Raw genomic sequence first — 20,708 nt, forward strand, 5'->3', positions numbered from 1 at the left:
TGAACCAGACTCCTAATAGATTCTGCTGGGTATTTTGTACGTGGAGACAATTAAGTCGCACATCATAGTGAAAGATGGACAGTAAAGTTCACCAACAAAGAAAAAAAAAAATTATGTGCACAATTTATTTTCACTATTAGTACTCAGAAAGTAAATAATTTAACATGTTGTTGTTGTGGTCTTCAGTCCTGAGACTGGTTTGATGCAGCTCTCCATGCTACTCTATCCTGTGCAAGCTTTTTCATCTCCCAGTACCTACTGCAACCTACGTCCTTCTGAATCTGCTTAGTGTATTCATCTCTTGGTCTCCCTCTACGATTTTTACCCTCCATGCTGCCCTCCAATGCTAAATTTGTGAGACCTTGATGCCTCAAAACATGTCCTACCAACCGATCCCTTCTTCTAGTCAAACTGTGCCACAAACTTCTCTTCTCCCCAATCCTATTCAATACCTCCTCATTAGTTACGTGATCTACCCACCTTATCTTCAGCATTCTTCTGTAGCACCACATTTCGAAAGCTTCTATTCTCTTCTTGTCCAAACTAGTTATCGTCCATGTTTCACTTCCATACGTGGCTACACTCCATACAAATACTTTCAGAAACGACTTCCTGACACTTAAATCTATATTCGATGTTAACAAATTTCTCTTCTTCAGAAACGATTTCCTTGCCATTGCCAGTCTACATTTTATATCCTCTCTACTTCGACCATCATCAGTTATTTTACTCCCCAAATAGCAAAACTCCTTTACTACTTTAAGTGTCTCATTTCCTAATCTAATTCCCTCAGCATCACCCGATTTAATTTGACTACATTCCATTATCCTCGTTTTGCTTTTGTTGATGTTCATCTTATATCCTCCTTTCAAGACACTGTCCATTCCGTTCAACTGCTCTTCCAAGTCCTTTGCTGTCTCTGACAGAATTACAATGTCATCGGCGAACCTCAAAGTTTTTATTTCTTCTCCATGGATTTTAATACCTACTCCAAATTTTTCTTTTGTTTCCTTTACTGCTTGCTCAATATACAGATTGAATAACATCGGGGAGAGGCTACAACCCTGTCTTACTCCCTTCCCAACCACTGCTTCCCTTTCATGCCCCTCGACTCTTATAACTGCCATCTGATTTCTGTACAAATTGTAAATAGCCTTTCGCTCCCTGTATTTTATACCTGCCACCTTCAGAATTTGAAAGAGAGTATTCCAGTTAACATTGTCAAAAGCTTTCTCTAAGTCTACAAATGCTAGAAACGTAGGTTTGCCTTTTCTTAATCTTTTTTCTAAGATAAGTCGTAAGGTTAGTATTGCCTCACGTGTTCCAACATTTCTACGGAATCCAAACTGATCTTCCCCGAGGTCCGTTTCTACCAGTTTTTCCATTCGTCTGTAAAGAATTCGCGTTAGTATTTTGCAGCTGTGACTTATTAAACTGATAGTTCGGTAATTTTCACATCTGTCAACACCTGCTTTCTTTGGGATTGGAATTATTATATTCTTCTTGAAGTCTGAGGGTATTTCACCTGTCTCATACATCTTGCTCACCAGATGGTAGAGTTTTGTCATGACTGGCTCTCCCAAGGCCGTCAGTAGTTCTAATGGAATGTTGTCTACACCCGGGGCCTTGTTTCGACTCAGGTCTTTCAGTGCTCTGTCAAACTCTCCACGCAGTATCTTATCTCCCATTTCGTCTTCATCTACATCCTCTTCCATTTCCATAATATTGTCCTCAAGTACATCGCCCTTGTATAAACCCTCTATATACTCCTTCCACCTTTCTGCCTTCCCTTCTTTGCTTAGAACTGGGTTTCCATCTGAGCTCTTGATATTCATACAAGTGGTTCTCTTCTCTCCAAAGGTCTCTTTAATTTTCCTGTAGGCAGTATCTATCTTACCCCTAGTGAGACAAGCCTCTACATCCTTACATTTGTCCTCTAGCCATCCCTGCTTAGCCATTTTGCACTTCCTGTCGATCTCATTTTTGAGACGTTTGTATTCCTTTTTGCCTGCTTCATTTACTGCATTTTTATATTTTCTCCTTTCATCAATTAAATTCAATATTTCTTCTGTTACCCAAGGATTTCTATTAGCCCTCGCCTTTTTACCTACTTGATCCTCTGCTGCCTTCACTACTTCATCCCTCAAAGCTACCCATTCTTCTTCTACTGTATTTCTTTCCCCCATTCCTGTCAATTGCTCCCTTATGCTCTCCCTGAAACTCTGTACAATCTCTGGTTCTTTCAGTTTATCCAGGTCCCATCTCCTTAAATTCCCACCTTTTTGCAGTTTCTTCAGTTTTAATCTACAGGTCATAACCAATAGATTGTGGTCAGAGTCCACATCTGCCCCTGGAAATGTCTTACAATTTAAAACCTGGTTCCTAAATCTCTGTCTTACCATTATATAATCTATCTGATACCTACTAGTATCTCCAGGATTCTTCCAGGTATACAACCTTCTTTTATGATTCTTGAACCAAGTGTTAGCTATGATTAAGTTATGCTCTGTGCAAAATTCTACAAGGCGGCTTCCTCTTTCATTTCTTCCCCCCAATCCGTATTCACCTACTATGTTTCCTTCTCTCCCTTTTCCTACTGACGAATTCCAGTCACCCATGACTATTAAATTTTCGTCTCCCTTCACTACCTGAATAATTTCTTTTATCTCGTCATACATTTCATCTATTTCTTCATCATCTGCAGAGCTAGTTGGCATATAAACTTGTACTACTGTAGTAGGCATGGGTTTCGTGTCTATCTTGGCCACAATAATGCGTTCACTATGCTGTTTGTAGTAGCTAACCCGCACTCCTATTTTTTTATTCATTATTAAACCTACTCCTGCATTACCCCTATTTGATTTTGTATTTATAACCCTGTAATCACCTGACCAAAAGTCTTGTTCCTCCTGCCACCGAACTTCACTAATTCCCACTATATCTAACTTTAACCTATCCATTTCCCTTTTTAAATTTTCTAACCTACCTGCCCGATTAAGGGATCTGACATTCCACGCTCCGATCCGTAGAACGCCAGTTTTCTTTCTCCTGATAACGACGTCCTCTTGAGTAGTCCCCGCCCGGAGATCCGAATGGGGGACTATTTTACCTCCGGAATATTTTACCCAAGAGGACGCCATCATCATTTAATCATACAGTAAAGCTGCATGTCCTCGGGAAAAATTACGGCTGTAGTTTCCCCTTGCTTTCAGCCGTTCGCAGTACCAGCACAGCAAGGCCGTTTTGGTTAATGTTACAAGCCCAGATCAGTCAATCATCCAGACTGTTGCCCCTGCAACTACTGAAAAGGCTGCTGCCCCTCTTCAGGAACCACATGTTTGTCTGGCCTCTCAACAGATACCCCTCCGTTGTGGTTGCACCTACGGTACGGCCATCTGTATCGTTGAGGCACGCAAGCCTCCCCACCAACGGCAAGGTCCATGGTTCATGGGGGGAATTTAACATACATCATACTATCTTTATTTGTTTACACAACAAATTTATTTCTTTCTTTCTCTTTTTCTATAACTCTATCATTTACAGTGCTCCATTACAGAATCAAGCATTTAGTGTCAGCAAAGTTTGGAATGGTACCCAGAGGATTGTAGAGTCTAGTATTTTATAGATAAGAATGCACTGAATCAGCAGCAAATGAAAGATGAAATAGGGAAGTATGAGACTGAAATAATATCGAATACAGGAGCAAACCTGAATGCAGCCGAAGCAACCTACATTGCAAAGTTAGTGAGTGGTAAAAGACAGAGGAAAGTGAAGAGAGAACAGGAGAAAGGGTACGTCACAAAGGGTCAACTGTGGTGACACTGTCGTTGAGTCAATGAACTTGAATTTAGGATTTGGCCCAAGCAAATGTAGATCTTTCATGGTTCCTAAGTTATATAAGGTGAATTATGGGATGATTGCTATGAAAAAATCACAGCTAAATTTAGCGTTCCAACACTGACCAATCTGAACTTGTGCTCTCTCTCTAATGTCCTTGTCATAAATTGAAAACTAAAACATAATTTTCTCTACCTCCTTAACACATTTGGTGTCCCTGTCCCACAGGCATGTTAGCTTGGGGAATGGAAGATGACTGATGCCACACATATTGCCCGGGCACTCTGCAGTGAACATCGGTTGCGGTTTAGCTGTTGGTTTATCTTTCTACCATTCTGTTATGAAACTTATGCAGATAAGTGCATTTGTTTTCAATTTTCTATTCTTTATCTGTAAGATAATAATTTTCAGCATAATTACAGAAAAAATTTACCTTCAACGAGAAATAATTTCCTCTTATGTCCAGGCCTGTTTTGAGACATTTCTGCCGGCCGGGTGGCCGAGCGGTTCTAGGCGCTACAGTTTGGAACCGCACGACCGCTATGGTCGCAGGTTCGAATGCTGCCTTGGGCATGGATGTGTGTGATGTCCTTAGGTTAGTTAGGTTTAAGTAGTTCTAAGTTCTAGGGGACTGATGACCTCAGAAGTTAAGTCCCATAGTGCTCAGAGCCATTTTTGAGACATTTCTGTAAAAATAAAATTTGTTTGTAATTATGCTGAAAATAATTATTTTATAGATAAAGAGTGATAAATCGAAAATAAATGCACTTAGCTGCACAAGTTTCACCACAGAATGGTAGAAAGATAAACTGACAGCTAAATTGCAACTGATGTTCACTGTAGTGCTGAGGCAAATCCAACCCACACAGTAAACATAACATACTAGGTGGTGCCGATAGTCGGAAAATATTAGGCGTGGCATTGGCCACCTGCCATTCCACGAGCTACCACACCTGGTGGGGCAGGGACACAGAATATGTTAACATATATGTTAACATTGCATCATCGATGACATCTCTGGGGAAGCAAGTTTCCTGTAGTTCTTTGTTATTTTCTCTCTCTTTCTTTTTCTCTTACTCAGCCTATGTTTTTGTCAATGCATCTAAACTGCTCTTATTGAGTGTAACCACTGTGAAATTTTTTTTTGCTGCCGTAACAACAAGAACCATTTTTATGTTATTTAATTTTATGTGGTGTTTTGAGGTTACTTTTGGAAATCAATCTTCGGGAAATTACAGTATTTTGAATAGTATTACTGTTTGTGTACCTTATGGTTGTGTGCCTTATGGTTGTCTATCTTATGTTTGTGTTAGATGGTATGGTCAGTAAGCTTAATACACACAGTGAAATGATATTAAATTTCAGGCAAGAGTATTAAGTCCCCCCAGGCTGAGGAGATCAAGTACACAATTAAAGAAAGAAAGTATGTAGAAGTTATTGAAAGAGCTTACTTGTTTGCAAGTAAGACTTTGCTGCAACTTCTAATGGAAGAAAATGATCTGATGGGCAGGCTACGGTAAGAAATAAAAGATTTTTTTTTCTTTTATTCAAAGTGTGTCCTTTTTTATTGGTTTTGAATGTCAAAAAAGTCTTTGAATACCAATTTTCCTTTATGACCTCTTTTTAAAGAAAAAGGGGTCTTGATTGTTGATACATTCTCAGTGGACACATACTTCAAAAGTTGTGCCTCACATATGTGGTAAGTGGGTGGAAATAAGAGAGATGGAAAATCGGACAGTCTTCAACTCCAGGATAATCACCAAGTGTTGATTGTTTCTGGAAAATGGACTTCGGGAAATTACAATATTTTGAACAGTGTGTCATTTTATGTCAGTCCCAATCTTAAAGAGAATTTTGTAATATACAGTGTGGTTATAATTAAACTTTTACTACTTGAGCCAGTGTAGACAGAAAACTTTTTACTGTAAGGGTGCCCAATTGCAGCACCACACTGCAGGATTTGTATTGTTAGTAGTGTTTGTGTCATGACATGTCATTAGGCAGTGGTGCTGGACCAGCGACGTGGTGTTGAAACAAACATTAGTGTGCATTACGGTTGCTGAAGGTCAACACGGGTCTCAACAGGGTGAGCAGGATTTTACTCAGAAAGCTGTTTCAGAAAAAGGACGGCAATAGTGGTACTGCTCTTAGCAAATATAGATACACTGGGGTTGAAGAACATGGTTCAGGAATTTGAATTAACTGGTGATTTGGAAATTGCTCCTGGGAGGGGCTGACAGCCAGTTGTGCCCCGCATTGTTGAAGAAGTTACCGTTGCCTTAGCTGAGAATGCTGGATGCGATGTGTGATCTTCAATCAGTGCACAAGCTGTATCATGACAGGTGAACATTCCATGCTCTACTGTTTGAAAGGTGCTGCAAATAATTGGGCAGTGGGATCCCTAGTGTGATTGCAATCTGCCGTTTATGGGAATAGTTATTACAATGAACCATGTTTGTAACCTGGAATGTTAACATGATACCAATTAACAAATGCTACCCTCTCATGTGGCATTTAAAATGTGTTTCTTTCAGTAGTTTGTTCATTACTTCTCTTCTGCATGTCCTTACAAATTTTCCCACAAAGTGTCATTGTCTACGATCATTTGTTTTCCATTTGGACCCTTTTAAGCAGTGAAAGTTCAGTTATAACCATCCTGCATTGTGACCATGCACCTGTCAACAAACAAAAGTACCGTTCAGTGCTGTTCTGATGACACCAGATAGGTACATGTTAGTAAACAGTCGTCTGACAGGATGCTCTGTGTAGCGACTTTCACAGGCATTGATGTACAACATCCAGTGTAGGGCACAAGAATCCTGAAGGCAGGGGACTGTTTCTTGATGCTTGTAACACAATTCCACATAGTTTCTGATGGAAATGACTTCTTGCTTTTACTTTCTTAACCAGTGTAAGTCTACACATCAGCTGTTACAATCCACCTTTTTATCCGAATCGTATGTTTAGCTTTTTAATAGAAAGATGTTACACAAAAGTCTGGCACTTATAGTTTAGTTGTTGGGGAACTGATTCAGTTATCTAAAATGTCTCTACAGCCAGCTGGGCTCAGAACTCTTGTCACAGTTACAGATTTCTAGAGTTCCTTGTATTCTTTAATTAATGTGATGCTTCAGCAAGCAGTTGTAGAGCCCAGGCCTGAGAAATGTAACATGAATGCGTGAATGTCAGTGTCGTAAAGAAAAGAAATATCAAGCCTCCTTTTTGTGCTCTAATTTTGCTGGAATACACTTTTTTCTTTCTTTTTTCCCCCCCTCGAAAAACCTTTGGTGGTTTCTGTGACAGAGCTTCAGGATATGAGTGACATGAATGTAAACATATCCAAATGATATAAAGGTGGAAGTTAGATGTATAAATGTATGTGATTGTATGTGAAATGTGACAACGCTTCTTCAAGAGCTGTAAGGGCTCTAAATGGAACTTTGCTTTTTCAGGTCAGTTAAGCACTATTTCCTTCTCGATCAGGGGGACTTCATTGCTCAATTCATGGAGGTCTGTGAGCAGGAACTATCAAAAAATATTGATGACATAGTACCTACACGACTTGAATCACTGCTGGAACTTGTCCTGCGGACATCAACAGCTAATGTAGATCCATACAAGGATGATATGCGCACTGAACTGCTACCATATGATCTCATTTCACAGATGTTTAAAATACTCAGCATTGAAACTGATGAAGAGAAAGGTATACAATTTTCTGTATTTATATTTAATAACTCAGAGTTTCAGGAATCAGTTGCAATTTTTGAAATATAACATGTAAATATTCACACATATGTTGTTCTATAATACTTCCAATGATAAATCCTGCAGTGAGGGGATGTAGTTGTAAGACAGTGGACTTGCATTGGAGAGCGGAGAATTCAGATCCCCAACTGGTGCATCCAGATCTAGATTTTCCTTGGTTTCTCTTTAACTACTGGAGAGGGGGGTAGGTCCTTTGAGGAAGATGCCTGTACCTATTGTAGTAGCTTGCAAACTGCAACGAAGATTTAATATTCTGAAACTTGCCACCTACATAACAAACGACAGAATAGTTGTTATTGTTGTGGTCTTCAGTTCAAAGACTGACGTTATACAGCTCTCCTTGCTAGTCTATCCTGTCCAAGCCTCGTTATCTTGCATTACTGCTGCAACCGACATCTATTTCAACTTGCTTACTGGGGTCATGCCTTGATCTCTCTCTACAATTTCTACCCTCTCCTCTTCCCCCACACTTCTCTCTGTTATCGAATTATTGACTACTATGTGCTTCAGGATGTGTCATCAGTTCCATCTTTTATTCAAATTGCGTCAAAATATGCTTTTCTGCACAGTTTTATTAAGTGCCTTTTCATTAACTGTCCAACCTACTAATCTTATTTCAGCATTATTTTATATCACTAAATTTCAAAATCTTCTATTCTCTTATTGTCTGTTCTCTTTATTGTCCACATTTCATATCTATGCGAAGGTGTGCTCCAGTCAAATATCGTCAGGAAAGACTTTGTAACCCATTTTTATTCATTGTCAAAAAAATTCTATTTTTCAGAAATAATTTTCTCGCTATTGCACTTGAATTTTATGAACTTTCTACTGTGGCCACTGTATTATTTTTCTGCCTAAACAGCAATATTCATCTACTGCATTTAGTGTGTAATTTCTTAATCTAATTCTGTCAGCATTAACTGACTTAATTTTACTACATTCTATTATCCTTGTTTTACTTCTGTTGTTGTTCTTATAATGCCTTCTCAAGACACTATCTGTTCTGTCCAATTGAGCTTCCCAGTTTGTTGCTGATGCTGAGAGAACTACAAAGTCATTGGAAAACCTCAACATTTTTATACTTCTTCCTGAATGGTAATTCCCTTATCAAACTTCTCCTTGGTTTCCAGAGTATGGATTTGATAACATTGGTGAAAGGGCTACATCCCTGTTTCACTCGTGGACTGTTTCGTGGTTGATTGTGAATTGTGTTCCCCAACAATCTGTCACCCTGGTGCATGTATGTCAACTTTACCTCAAATTATTTCCTGTCGCCGTTAATTCCTTTCATGGTCCTGCTATGCAGTGCCATAGAACCATACTGCCATGGAACCATACTGTCGGACTTCTTCACCTTGTTTCAGTATGTGGGTGATGGAATAGAGTTCCAACCTGTCGAAGCTACTAAATGATGTAAACAGTTTTAATGGTAACTATTCTGTGTGTTACATGCAATGTGTTTCATATACAATGATGAGTGAACCTGATATCTTTTACTTCATAGCTCTTGACAAACTATTACACACATGTGTCTTACTTCTACATTATCAATAGAGTGAGTGACAGTCCTTGTAATGATTTTTCATTGTTTATGGCTGTTCACACTCTTGTGCCTGTCATTTTGCTTCTTGACCTCCAAGGCACTGCCAAGCCACAATGTCCGAAGAAAAAGTGCTCTTGCCATATCAACTGGAGAGGTTTATTCACCATCCAACCTTCTCAATGTCCAGAACTGACTTGACTTATACTTCATATGGACAGTGGGACATTCTGCATTCAACAACTACCTAAACTATATTTTCACTTCTTATGAACATCGTTCATGGCTTAAGAGGTTAAAAGTGGAACATGTTATTCCTCAGAATCCCATGTTACACCACACTCAACCTTCCCCACTACTGTTTTCTTCACATGACCTTAATTATTACAACTGCAGTCTGGTTTCTGTACAAGTTGTAAAAAAGAAACTGCTTTCTTTATTTACCTTCATAATCTTGGTGTGTATTCCAGTCAACACTGTGAAAAACTTTCTCTAAATCCACAAATACTGTAAATGCATGTCTGCCTTTCCTTAACCTGTCTTCTAGGCTAAGTCACAAGGTCAGTAATGCCTTGTGTATTGCTATATTTTTTTGGAACCCTAATCGATCTTCCACTAGGTCAACTCCTAGCAGTCTTTACATTCTTCTGTAAGTAATTTATGTCAACATTTTGCAACCATGACTTACAAAAGTGACAGTTTGGTTATATTCACATCTGTGTCCTACATTCTTTTGAATTTTAATCACCACATTTCTTTAAAAGACAGATGGTATTACACCTGTCTCATATCTTGCATACCAGGCGGAATAGTTTTGTCATGGCTGGCTCACCCAAGGACTTAATAATTCTGAGGGAATATTGTATTCTCTGGGTGACTGGTTTTGTCTTAGATCTTTCAGTGCTCTGTTAAATTCTTCCTGCAGTATCATATCTTCATCTGCTTTCTCTTCCGTTTCCACAAGATTGTTGTCTTAAAACTCAATTCCTGTGTATAGCCCTTCTATATATTCCTTCTATCTTCTTTGCCTAGTGTAGCTTCCTACCTGTGCCCTTGATATTCATACAACAGCTTCTCTTTTCTCCAAACAACTCTTAATTTTCCTGTAGGCAGCATCTTTCTTTCCCCTAATTACACATACCTCTACAGCTTTGCATATCTCCTCTAGCTATTCCTGTTTTATCTTTTTACATTTTGTGTCACTCTCATTTTTTAGATGTCTGTACACTGAGATGACAAGTCTTGTATAGCAATATGCAATATGCACATATACAGATGGTCGCATACACGAAATACGATGCCATGGTCGACAGCGTTCACTTAACGATAGAGAGCAGCAGCATTTGCATATACACTCCTGGAAATGGAAAAAAGAACACATTGACACCGGTGTGTCAGACCCACCATACTTGCTCCGGACACTGCGAGAGGGCTGTACAAGCAATGATCACACGCACGGCACAGCGGACACACCGGGAACCGCGGTGTTGGCCGTCGAATGGCGCTAGCTGCGCAGCATTTGTGCACCGCCGCCGTCAGTGTCAGCCAGTTTGCCGTGGCATACGGAGCTCCATCGCAGTCTTTAACACTGGTAGCATGCCGCGACAGCGTGGACGTGAACCGTATGTGCAGTTGACAGACTTTGAGCGAGGGCGTATAGTGGGCATGCGGGAGGCCGGGTGGACGTACCGCTGAATTGCTCAACACGTGGGGCGTGAGGTCTCCACAGTACATCGATGTTGTCGCCAGTGGTCGGCGGAAGGTGCACGTGCCCGTCGACCTGGGACCGGACCGCAGCGACGCACGGATGCACGCCAAGACCGTAGGATCCTACGCAGTGCCGTAGGGGACCGCACCGCCACTTCCCAGCAAATTAGGGACACTGTTGCTCCTGGGGTATCGGCGAGGACCATTCGCAACCGTCTCCATGAAGCTGGACTACGGTCCCGCACACCGTTAGGCCGTCTTCCGCTCACGCCCCAACATCGTGCAGCCCGCCTCCAGTGGTGTCGCGACAGGCGTGAATGGAGGGACGAATGGAGACGTGTCGTCTTCAGTGATGAGAGTCGCTTCTGCCTTGGTGCCAATGATGGTTGTATGCGTGTTTGGCGTCGTGCAGGTGAGCGCCACAATCAGGACTGCATACGACCGAGGCACACAGGGCCAACAACCGGCATCATGGTGTGGGGAGCGATCTCCTACACTGGCCGTACACCACTGGTGATCGTCGAGGGGACACTGAATAGTGCACGGTACATCCAAACCGTCATCGAACCCATCGTTCTACCATTCCTAGACCGGCAAGGGAACTTGCTGTTCCAACAGGACAATGCACGTCCGCATGTATCCCGTGCCACCCAACGTGCTCTAGAAGGTGTAAGTCAACTACCCTGGACAGCAAGATCTCCGGATCTGTCCCCCATTGAGCATGTTTGGGACTGGATGAAGCGTCGTCTCACGCGGTCTGCACGTCCAGCACGAACGCTGGTCCAACTGAGGCGCCAGGTGGAAATAGCATGGCAAGCCGTTCCACAGGACTACATCCAGCATCTCTACGATCGTCTCCATGGGAGAATAGCATCTTGCATTGCTGCGAAAGGTGGATATACACTGTACTAGTGCCGACATTGTGCATGCTCTGTTGCCTGTGTCTATGTGCCTGTGGTTCTGTCAGTGTGATCATGTGATGTATCTGACCCCAGGAATGTGTCAATAAAGTTTCCCCTTCCTGGGACAATGAATTCACGGTGTTCTTATTTCAGTTTCCAGGAGTGTAGTTGTCAGCATTAAAAGCCAAGCAAAACTGTGTGAAATCAAACATGGCGTCCGATTTCAGTTGCTGACGGTAGGGTTAAAGTGTATCGCAGACCCCTCAAAGCCATGGATCCAAGTTGTCAACAAGGCACTGTACAAGTTGGTGGTGACTCCATAATGGTGTGAGCTGTGTTTATGTGGAATGGAGTGGGTCTTCTGGATGTGTAGCTACTTGGAGAGAATTTGCAGCCATTCATCGACATCATGTTCCCAAACAACGATGCAATTTTGATGATGGTAGTGAACCATGTCACTGGGCCATGATTGTTCACAATTTGTTTGATGAACATTCCGGACAATTTGAATGAGTGATTTGACCACACAGATCAACTGACATGAATCCCATTGGACATAATTGAGAGGTCAGTTCGTGTACAATACCATGCTCTGGCAATACTTTTGTGTTATGGATGACTACAGAGGAAGCAAGGCTCAATATTTCTGCAGGGGACTTCCAATGACCTGTTGAGTCCATCCCACATTGAGTTTGCTGCACTATGGCAGGCAAAAGGAGGTCCGACACAATATTAAGAGATGTCCTATGTCTTCAGTCACCTCAGTGTATTCTCTTTTGTCTACTTCATTTGATGTTTGTTTGTATTTTCTTCTTTCTAAGGATCTTTACTGGGCCTTATATTTCTATCTATTTGATCCTCTGCTGCCATTACAGTTTCATCTCCAAAGCTACCCATTCATCTTATATTTTTTTCCATTGTTTCTGTCAATTGTTGCCTAATGTTCCTTTTGAATCTGTTAATGACTGGTAGTTCTCACCATTTATGTAGGTCCCACCACCTCTATTTTTCCACTTCGCTGCCGTGTCTACAATTTTAATCTGCAATTAATTAAAGTGAATGCTGCTCAGAGATCACATCTGTCACCAGAAATATTTTCAATTTATAATGTGGTTTCTAAATCTGTCTTACAGTCATATGGTCTATAAGAAATGTTCCTATGTCACGCTCCCATTCACGTATACATTGTGGTTATAATTAAAATGCAACTGAATCTCCTTGGGAAAGATAATGGCCGTAGTGTTCTTGTAATTTAAGCCATTAGCAGTATCAACATATGAGGCCATGTTGGTTAACATTACGAGGTTAGATCATCTACATCATTGTCATCATCATCATTGTCGTCATCATCATTGTCGTCATCATCATTGTCGTCATCATCATTGTCGTCATCGTCATTGTCGTCATCATCATTGTCGTCATCATCATTGTCGTCATCATCATTGTCGTCATCATCATTGTCATCATCATTGTCATCATCATCATAGTCGTCATCATCATTGTCGTCAGCAGCAGCAGCAGCAGCAGCAGGAGCAGCATCAACAACATACATACTCCGCAAGCCACCGTACGGTGCCTGGCAGGGAGTACATTATTCCACTACTGGTCATTTCCTTTCCTTCATATGAGCCCTAATTTGTCATATATTTTCTTCGTGGTCATTACACAAAATGTATGTTGGCAGCAGTAGAATTGTTCTGCAATCAGCTTCAGATGCCAGGTGGCCCTTCAACTACTGAAGGAACTGTATATTAGCCTGGCCTCTCCACATATACCCCTCTGATATGGTTGCTCATACATTACAGCTGTGTATCACTGAGGCATGGCAGCCACCCCACTGTGGCAAGATCCATGATTTTTGCCATGATTGTGTGTGTGTGTGTGTGTGTGTGTGTGTGTGTGTGTGTGTGTGTGTGTGTGTGTGTGGTGGGGGCGGGGGGGTAATAGAAAGTGATGTAAAATTAGTTCAGGTCATAAATCATCTGTATAATACAATGTAAAATCCAGAATTGAATAATGACAATCTTATGAAAAGGATAGATTGCTACTCTGTATAATACATTTAAAAAATCACATTAGACTCATTACCTATACAGATATTGATATTGTAAATAATTAATGCTGTGAACACAATTTATTTTTATTTTGTTTCAGAATACCGAGTTGCACTGCATAATGTACATCTGTCTGGAATTGAAGCATTCTCATTTGGTTATGATGTAAAGTGGCCTGTGTCACTGGTACTCAATAGGAAGGCTATAGCTTGTTACCAGATGCTGTTTCGCCACCTTTTCTATTGTAAACACATTGAGAAATTGCTTTGCAGGTTTGTTACATCATTCTCTATGGTTGTCTTTCAACTTTTAAGTAAATTAGGACATTATGTTTTTACAGGAAATGCTGAAAAATGGTTCATTCCCTATATCTCTGACGAGAAGCAAAGAGTGTCATTAGGAAAGAGACTTGAATTAAACAACCAGGCATCATCCAACTAGGAACTAATGACGTGGTGGCCCACAAGGTTCCATCTTAGGGCCCTTGCTTTCTCATGTGTATATCAATGATCTTTGCACAGTAACATTATGGTTGCCAAGTTTGGTTTGTTTGCAGATGGTACAAACATTGCAGTAAATAGCAAATCAATTATATAGTCTTAGAAAGATTGCTTAATGATATTTTATGGACATTAATAAATGGTTCCTAGCCAATTCTTTGTCACTAAATTTTGAAGTAAATAAAAGCGCGCGTGTGCGCCCATGCACATCTTTAAAGAAAGGTTTGCATGGTTTTCTGCTGCTCAATTGTCTCATTATTCTAATAATTGCCTTTTGTTTCCTGAAAACTGTTATGGTCTGGTATACATTTCCCCAGAAAATGATACTGTACTTCAGTATTGAGTGTACACAAGCAAAGTATACGGCCCTAACCGTTTCTGCACTAGTATTGTTGCAAAGAATTCTTACTACATAGTTTGTTTTTGCTAGTTTTGAATTTAGGGATTTGATACGAGCACTCCATTTAAGATTTTCCTGGTTATGTATCCCAAGAAATTTAGTTTCATCGACAGGACTAATGATTTGGTTATCTATACGTGTTGTGCAGCATTTTTATTTTGATCTGTGTGGTAATTTATGAGTACTGTTTTTTGGGGATTAACTATTAGCCTGTTTCTGGTAAACCATTTAGACACTTCTTTTGTAATACATTTTGCAGATGCAGTGAGATTGTCTTCTTTATTTCCTTAAATCAGTAGACTGGTGTCATCTGCAAACAGTACAGGTTCAGAACCCCTAACGTGTGACGGGAAACCATTAAGATATACCAAAAAAAAGAAGGGGACATAAAATAGAGCCCTGTGGGACACCATGACCTAGTCCACATGGTACTGAATGGTGTACCTGGAGTTCATTTCCTTACAGGTACTTAATTTCAATTGCCTGAGAACGATATTCCAAATATGATTTAATCCACTGATTTGGCACACCTCTTATGCCATACCGTTCAAGCTTCCCCAGGAGCACAGTATGATCAATCACATCAAAAGCTTTTGTTAGGTCAAACAATAAACCTGAGATAATTCTGTGGTTGTCCACTGCATTTAAGGCATGGTTTGTCAGGTAGAAAGTGGCTGTTTCAGTTGATTGCTGTGATCTGAAGCCATGTTGACATCCAGAAATAATATTATTCTTGTCAAAGAATGTAGTAAGTTGTGAAAGGAAGACTTTTTCAATAGCTACCCATACATTGCTGATCACCTTTTTTATATAGGGGTTCTCCTTGTGCCATTTTCAGTTGCTGTGGGAAGACACCACGTGATAGGAGGAATTGCATATGCCCCATGGAGGGCAACCAGATAAAGGAGAGAGTAATTTGTCTTGCCGTTATTTTTATAATCTAATCTGGAATATCATCAATACTAGTTGAATAATTACTCTTCAGTGAATTAATGGTATTTAGGAGCTCTGTTGGGCCTATTGGACTGAGAAACATGGATAAATTATGTATTTCAATAGACCAAAGTCCATGTCATATATAGGTGGATTACCAAATTTTTCCTTCACTAATTTTGCAGCAACAATTGCATAATAAGAATTGAAGCTGTTTGCAACTGCCCTAGAGTCAGTGACATTCTTGCCATCTTGCAATATTACAATATTTTTGTGAGTTGTCTTCTTCCCCATAAGATCCTGCAAAGCTTTCCACATGGACTTAGTTTTATTGGGTGACTTCATAATATATTTGTCTTTCCCTTAATTTTTGCCTCCTTTATGACACATTTCATAACTACCTAGCACGTATGTTTTGAAATAACTAAGAAATTTTGGACTGCTGTCAGTTTTTGACTGCAGAAAAAGTTCCTGCTTCCTTTTACAGGATACTCCAATGGCTGATGTAATCCAGTTTTTGAATCAATCTGTGCTTCTAGAAATCACTTTCCTTTGTGAAAATGCTATGTCAAAGTTATGCTTGATGTTCAAAAAATTTTCCAACTTTTCATTGGTAATAGAGATATCATATACTTCCAACCAAGATTGTTCGCTGATTAGGTACTGGAAGTATTCAATATTTTATGACTATAAATTCTTTTATGGATAATATTTTGTACACTGGTTGAAATGTGATTTACAGGTATGGTTAGTAATTGTGAAAGGTGGTCACTATAGCTGGTATCAAAGTTTTCTGATGTACACTTGTCCATTTTTACACATACCTGATCAAGGAGAGTGACACTTGTTTTTGTTACATGTGTTGGAGAGCTAACAGCCAGACAAAGATTGTAGGCTTATATAATACTTAAGAACTTTTCCCTGGGAAGGCTATGCCTCAGAAAGTTAATATTAAAATCTCCACACAATACCACTGTTTTCCTAGTTGTCTTGAGTTTGCCTAAAGCAAGATCCAGTTTTCTGAAAAAAAAAAAAAAAAAAAAAAAAAAAAAAAAAAAAAAAAAAAAAAAAACAACACACACACACACACACACACACACACACACACACACACACACTTATGTTGCTAATAGGAGGTCTATACATACATAAAAGAATAGTTTTTTCAGACATTAACTTAACAGCTGAGATTTCAAAGGCTTTTTCACACCCTAGTTTGCACACAGAGGCTATACTCTTATAATCTACATTTTCTTTTACATATATACAAGTTCCCCCATGTTTTGATTCCATACAACAAAAGCAGTTTGCAAGGTTAAAATGCAATATTTTTAAGTATTGAAAATACTCATTTTGTAACCAACACTCACAAAAACGTAAAACTGAAACGTCTTTCCATTCACTATTGAGGAGTATATTTATTTCATCAACTTTATTTGTTAATGGCAGTACATTCTGTTGTACAATCTTGCATGTATTTGCAATTTAATTGTGCATCATATTTTTTTGTGATACAGTCTATGTCCCTAAAAATGGCTTTCGCCTTAATTATTAGCCATCACATCTTTCTTTATGACCCATTTGTCCAAAGTACTTTGGACTGCTTCTGTTCTATACTGCTGCGAATCAAATTTGCTAAACGACAGATTTCTTCAACCAAAAAATTGTTTCCCACTGTGATTTAAATGAAGGCGACGGCTGGTATGCATGGATCACTCTAATGTGCTTACATTTATTAAGTTCACATACAGAATTTTTTTGCATACTTCATTTATCTCTTAGTTTACTCTTCCTATTAATTTATTTACACACGACCAAAGAGGTAGGTCATATCTGTGAGGTTGATTTACAGCAGCTCCATCTTTGTTGCCTAATTTGGGTAGCACACAGTCATGAGTTCACTACCTTTATCTCTGACAATATCATTTGCACCTGCACAAATTATGACACAGTCTTTTGAGTCAAGATTTTCACACGATTTCAGTACTGTTTTTGTGACTTCTGCAATGCCTGCTTCTGGTTTGACAAAGGCACTTGCATTAGTTTGTGTATCTGCCACCTCTTCTGCTATCTGACATCCATGATTATTGGCAAAAATTGAGACTTTTTGTTCTTTTTTGCACACTTCAGGCCAGTCGACTGATTTTTTAGTCACATTTCTTTGTTAACAATGCGACACGTGTGAAAAATTTACATTGCACAGCTGTTGTTGTTTGTAATTATTATCTGGACTCATATGTTTCTGACTGACATTGTTGGTAGAATCATGTTTGTCATTGTAGCTATTTGATGCACGCACTTTTGTATTTCCAAGTTTTGTGCTGGTTTACCCAATTGTTCTTCCTTTGTTTATATCGTTGGCAGCCAATATTTCTTTAACGTTGAGTCGATGTTCCGTTTCTTGAGTTTTTACTACCAAGATGTTGCAGCTGTTTCTCCATTAAGAGTACAGTCCATTTAAGTTCATTGAATTTACTGTTTTTTGTAGTTAAAATGCGGATGTCATCGCAATGTTTACATATGGATATCCCGGAATGTACATTTGCCATGATTTCTTCACTAGATTTTGATCTTGTGATGATTTCGTTCGCATTTTTTGCTTTAACTTTGCAGCAGTAATGTTTTCCAGGTTGAACCATGATACCTTTTTTGCACTGAATACATAAAGACTCATTCTTCTTCTTCTTCTTCTTTTTTTTTTTCCTTTGCCTCGTGGAACTTTATTTTTCGTACACCTTTTTTCTCTGCCATATTTATTCCTTAATGAAATTTGCAATTAAAAATATCTCTCTTTCAAACCAACAGCTCAGTTCTTGGATGAATAGTATAAATAAGAATAATCTTTACAAAGATTTAAAGTCAGTTACTTTGGTCCACAAAATGTGTCCTTTATTCAGGAACACACATTTTCAATAATTTACCAGCAACCAAAAAAAGTTTAACTTCCAGTAAAGTTCAATTTGAAAGAAGCCTGAAGTATTTGTTGGTGGCCAACTCCTTCTGCTCCACTGATAAATTTCTTAGTGCAAGTGACTGATACGACTGTGTGTTACTAATATAATAAAATAATGTGAATATTAGTACAATCTGACCAGTGCAGTAATCCAGTAATTTTAAATAAATGTTGCAAAATGATTATTCTATCCAGTGTTGGTTACCTCAGAAATGAAAATATGTTTAAATTTTTTTAAACTCATTCCTTTTGCATGGCGATCGTTCCACTTGGGATCTGTGGAACGTACATTAGTACATTTGTACATTTGTTTTTCATTGCAGTTATTTACTGTGTATTCTTGTTCTTCTGTCATGGTCTACATCGTGGAGAATCTCCTCACTGTGCATCAATTGGAACCAAAAGTACCTCTGTACACATGTGATGTGGCAGTTGCAGATTATGCCTGTGTATGTTATGCATGTGGCTACCTCATGGGACTTGAAGGAGCAGTAGTTGAAGATGGAGTGAGAAGTGTTCTAGCCTATCACCAATGTTACTGAATCTCTATATTGAACAAACAGTTACTGAAACTAGGGAAAGGTTTGGAAATGCAACCAAAGTTTTGGAAAAACAATTAAACAGAATTTATAGCGTCTTGAAAAGAAGTAATAAGATGCACATAAGTAAAATAAGGGTCACTGAGCATATTTATGTAAATCATGTGATGGTAAGGAAATTCAATTAAGTAAAGAAACTAAAATTACAAGACGAGTATTGCTGTTTGGGCAAATAGTAGCTAATGATCATGGAACTAAAATGGATATAAAATCCAAATTGGCAAGAGCAAGAAAAGCTTTTCTGAAACACACTGGGGAAACTTGTATGATCTTCAAGTGATGAATTAGATATTTTTCTGTAAGTGCCTTGTCATTTTATTATAAAATATTTATTTGTACTGTTTTAAATAAAAAAATCAATATGTGAAAATGGAAAGTCAAATAATATTCCCGGACACCCACTGAGGAACCTTGTTAAAAAGGAGAAATACATTTGGGTGCTGCATGCAGAAAGGTGTCTTCTACAATTTTACATAAATATGTTAACATCTAATATAAAATTCAGAGTAAGGAAGTCTTTTTCTGAAAGTACTTACGTGAAGTGTAGCTGTATATGGAAGGGAAACTTGGACAATAAGTGGTAAACACAAAAAGAGAACTGAAACATTTGAAGTGTGGTGCTGATAAAGAATACTGAAGATTAGATGTGTAGAAACGATCACTGATGAAGTACTACTGAGTTGATTTGTGGAGAAGAGAAATTTGTAGTACATCTTGACTAAAATAAGGGATTGGTTGATAGGACACTTCCTGAGGCATCAAAGAATAGTTAATTTTGTAATGGAGGGAATGGGAGGGGGATAAAAATGGTTAAGGAGGCAGCTTTAATACAATAAGTAGATCCAGCAATATTATGAAAAGTATAGATTGCTACTCACTGTAAAGATGACATGTTGAGTTGCTGATAAACATAACGAAAAGACTGTTACCTATTGAGGTTTTGGCCAAAGCCTTCTTCACATGACCACTATCTCCAGCCACTGTGGCCTGACTGCAACTGCATTGACTGGAAGGAGCAATTTTAACAATGTGTATTCATGATGACAATAAACAGAAGAACAATCATTATTCCAGTAATGAATAAGCGGTGCTGCTGCATGGTGATAGCAGTCAGAGTGGGCCAGGGCGGCACTCGAGTCACTGCTGGAGTACTGGATATTATTTGTGTTTTGTTCCCCCTTTTAATACTTTTGGTAAGATTAGTATTGTAATAGATTAATTTTGGGTTGCTCTGTTGAACATGCATGTAATAGTTCATTTAAAAAATGTGTAACAGGAAACAAACTGATGTTTTCTGTTAACAGTAGGCATTCCATAACACATGCAGTGAGCAGTTTTTGTTTGGACTGACTCCACATACACGTTGCAAAAACAAAATTGCAAATGTCTGACGAAACGCCAGAGAAAAAGGGCATCATGACTTTTGGGAGAGACATCTTGTATATAGTGTATTCATAATGTATTTAACACATCACTATTACAAGGCACATTTCCAGACAAACTGAAATATACTAA

The 20,708-nt window shown here is 39.0% G+C and overlaps 1 protein-coding gene across 2 annotated transcripts in view; it reads left to right on the plus strand.

The window, feature by feature from the left end:
* The window catches only part of LOC126412351 (gamma-tubulin complex component 2-like), a 188,021-nt gene that overhangs the window by 110,379 nt on the left and 56,934 nt on the right, over positions 1-20,708 (plus strand). For both annotated transcript variants that reach the window (XM_050081904.1, XM_050081905.1), the window contains exons 9-11: positions 5,203-5,353; positions 7,290-7,543; positions 13,909-14,080. In XM_050081904.1, coding sequence (XP_049937861.1) covers positions 5,203-5,353; positions 7,290-7,543; positions 13,909-14,080 — 577 coding nt within the window. The remainder of the gene's footprint in view (positions 1-5,202; positions 5,354-7,289; positions 7,544-13,908; positions 14,081-20,708) is intronic.

The sequence above is a fragment of the Schistocerca serialis genome, chromosome 7, assembly GCF_023864345.2.
Source record: "Schistocerca serialis cubense isolate TAMUIC-IGC-003099 chromosome 7, iqSchSeri2.2, whole genome shotgun sequence".
NCBI lineage: Eukaryota > Metazoa > Arthropoda > Insecta > Orthoptera > Acrididae > Schistocerca > Schistocerca serialis.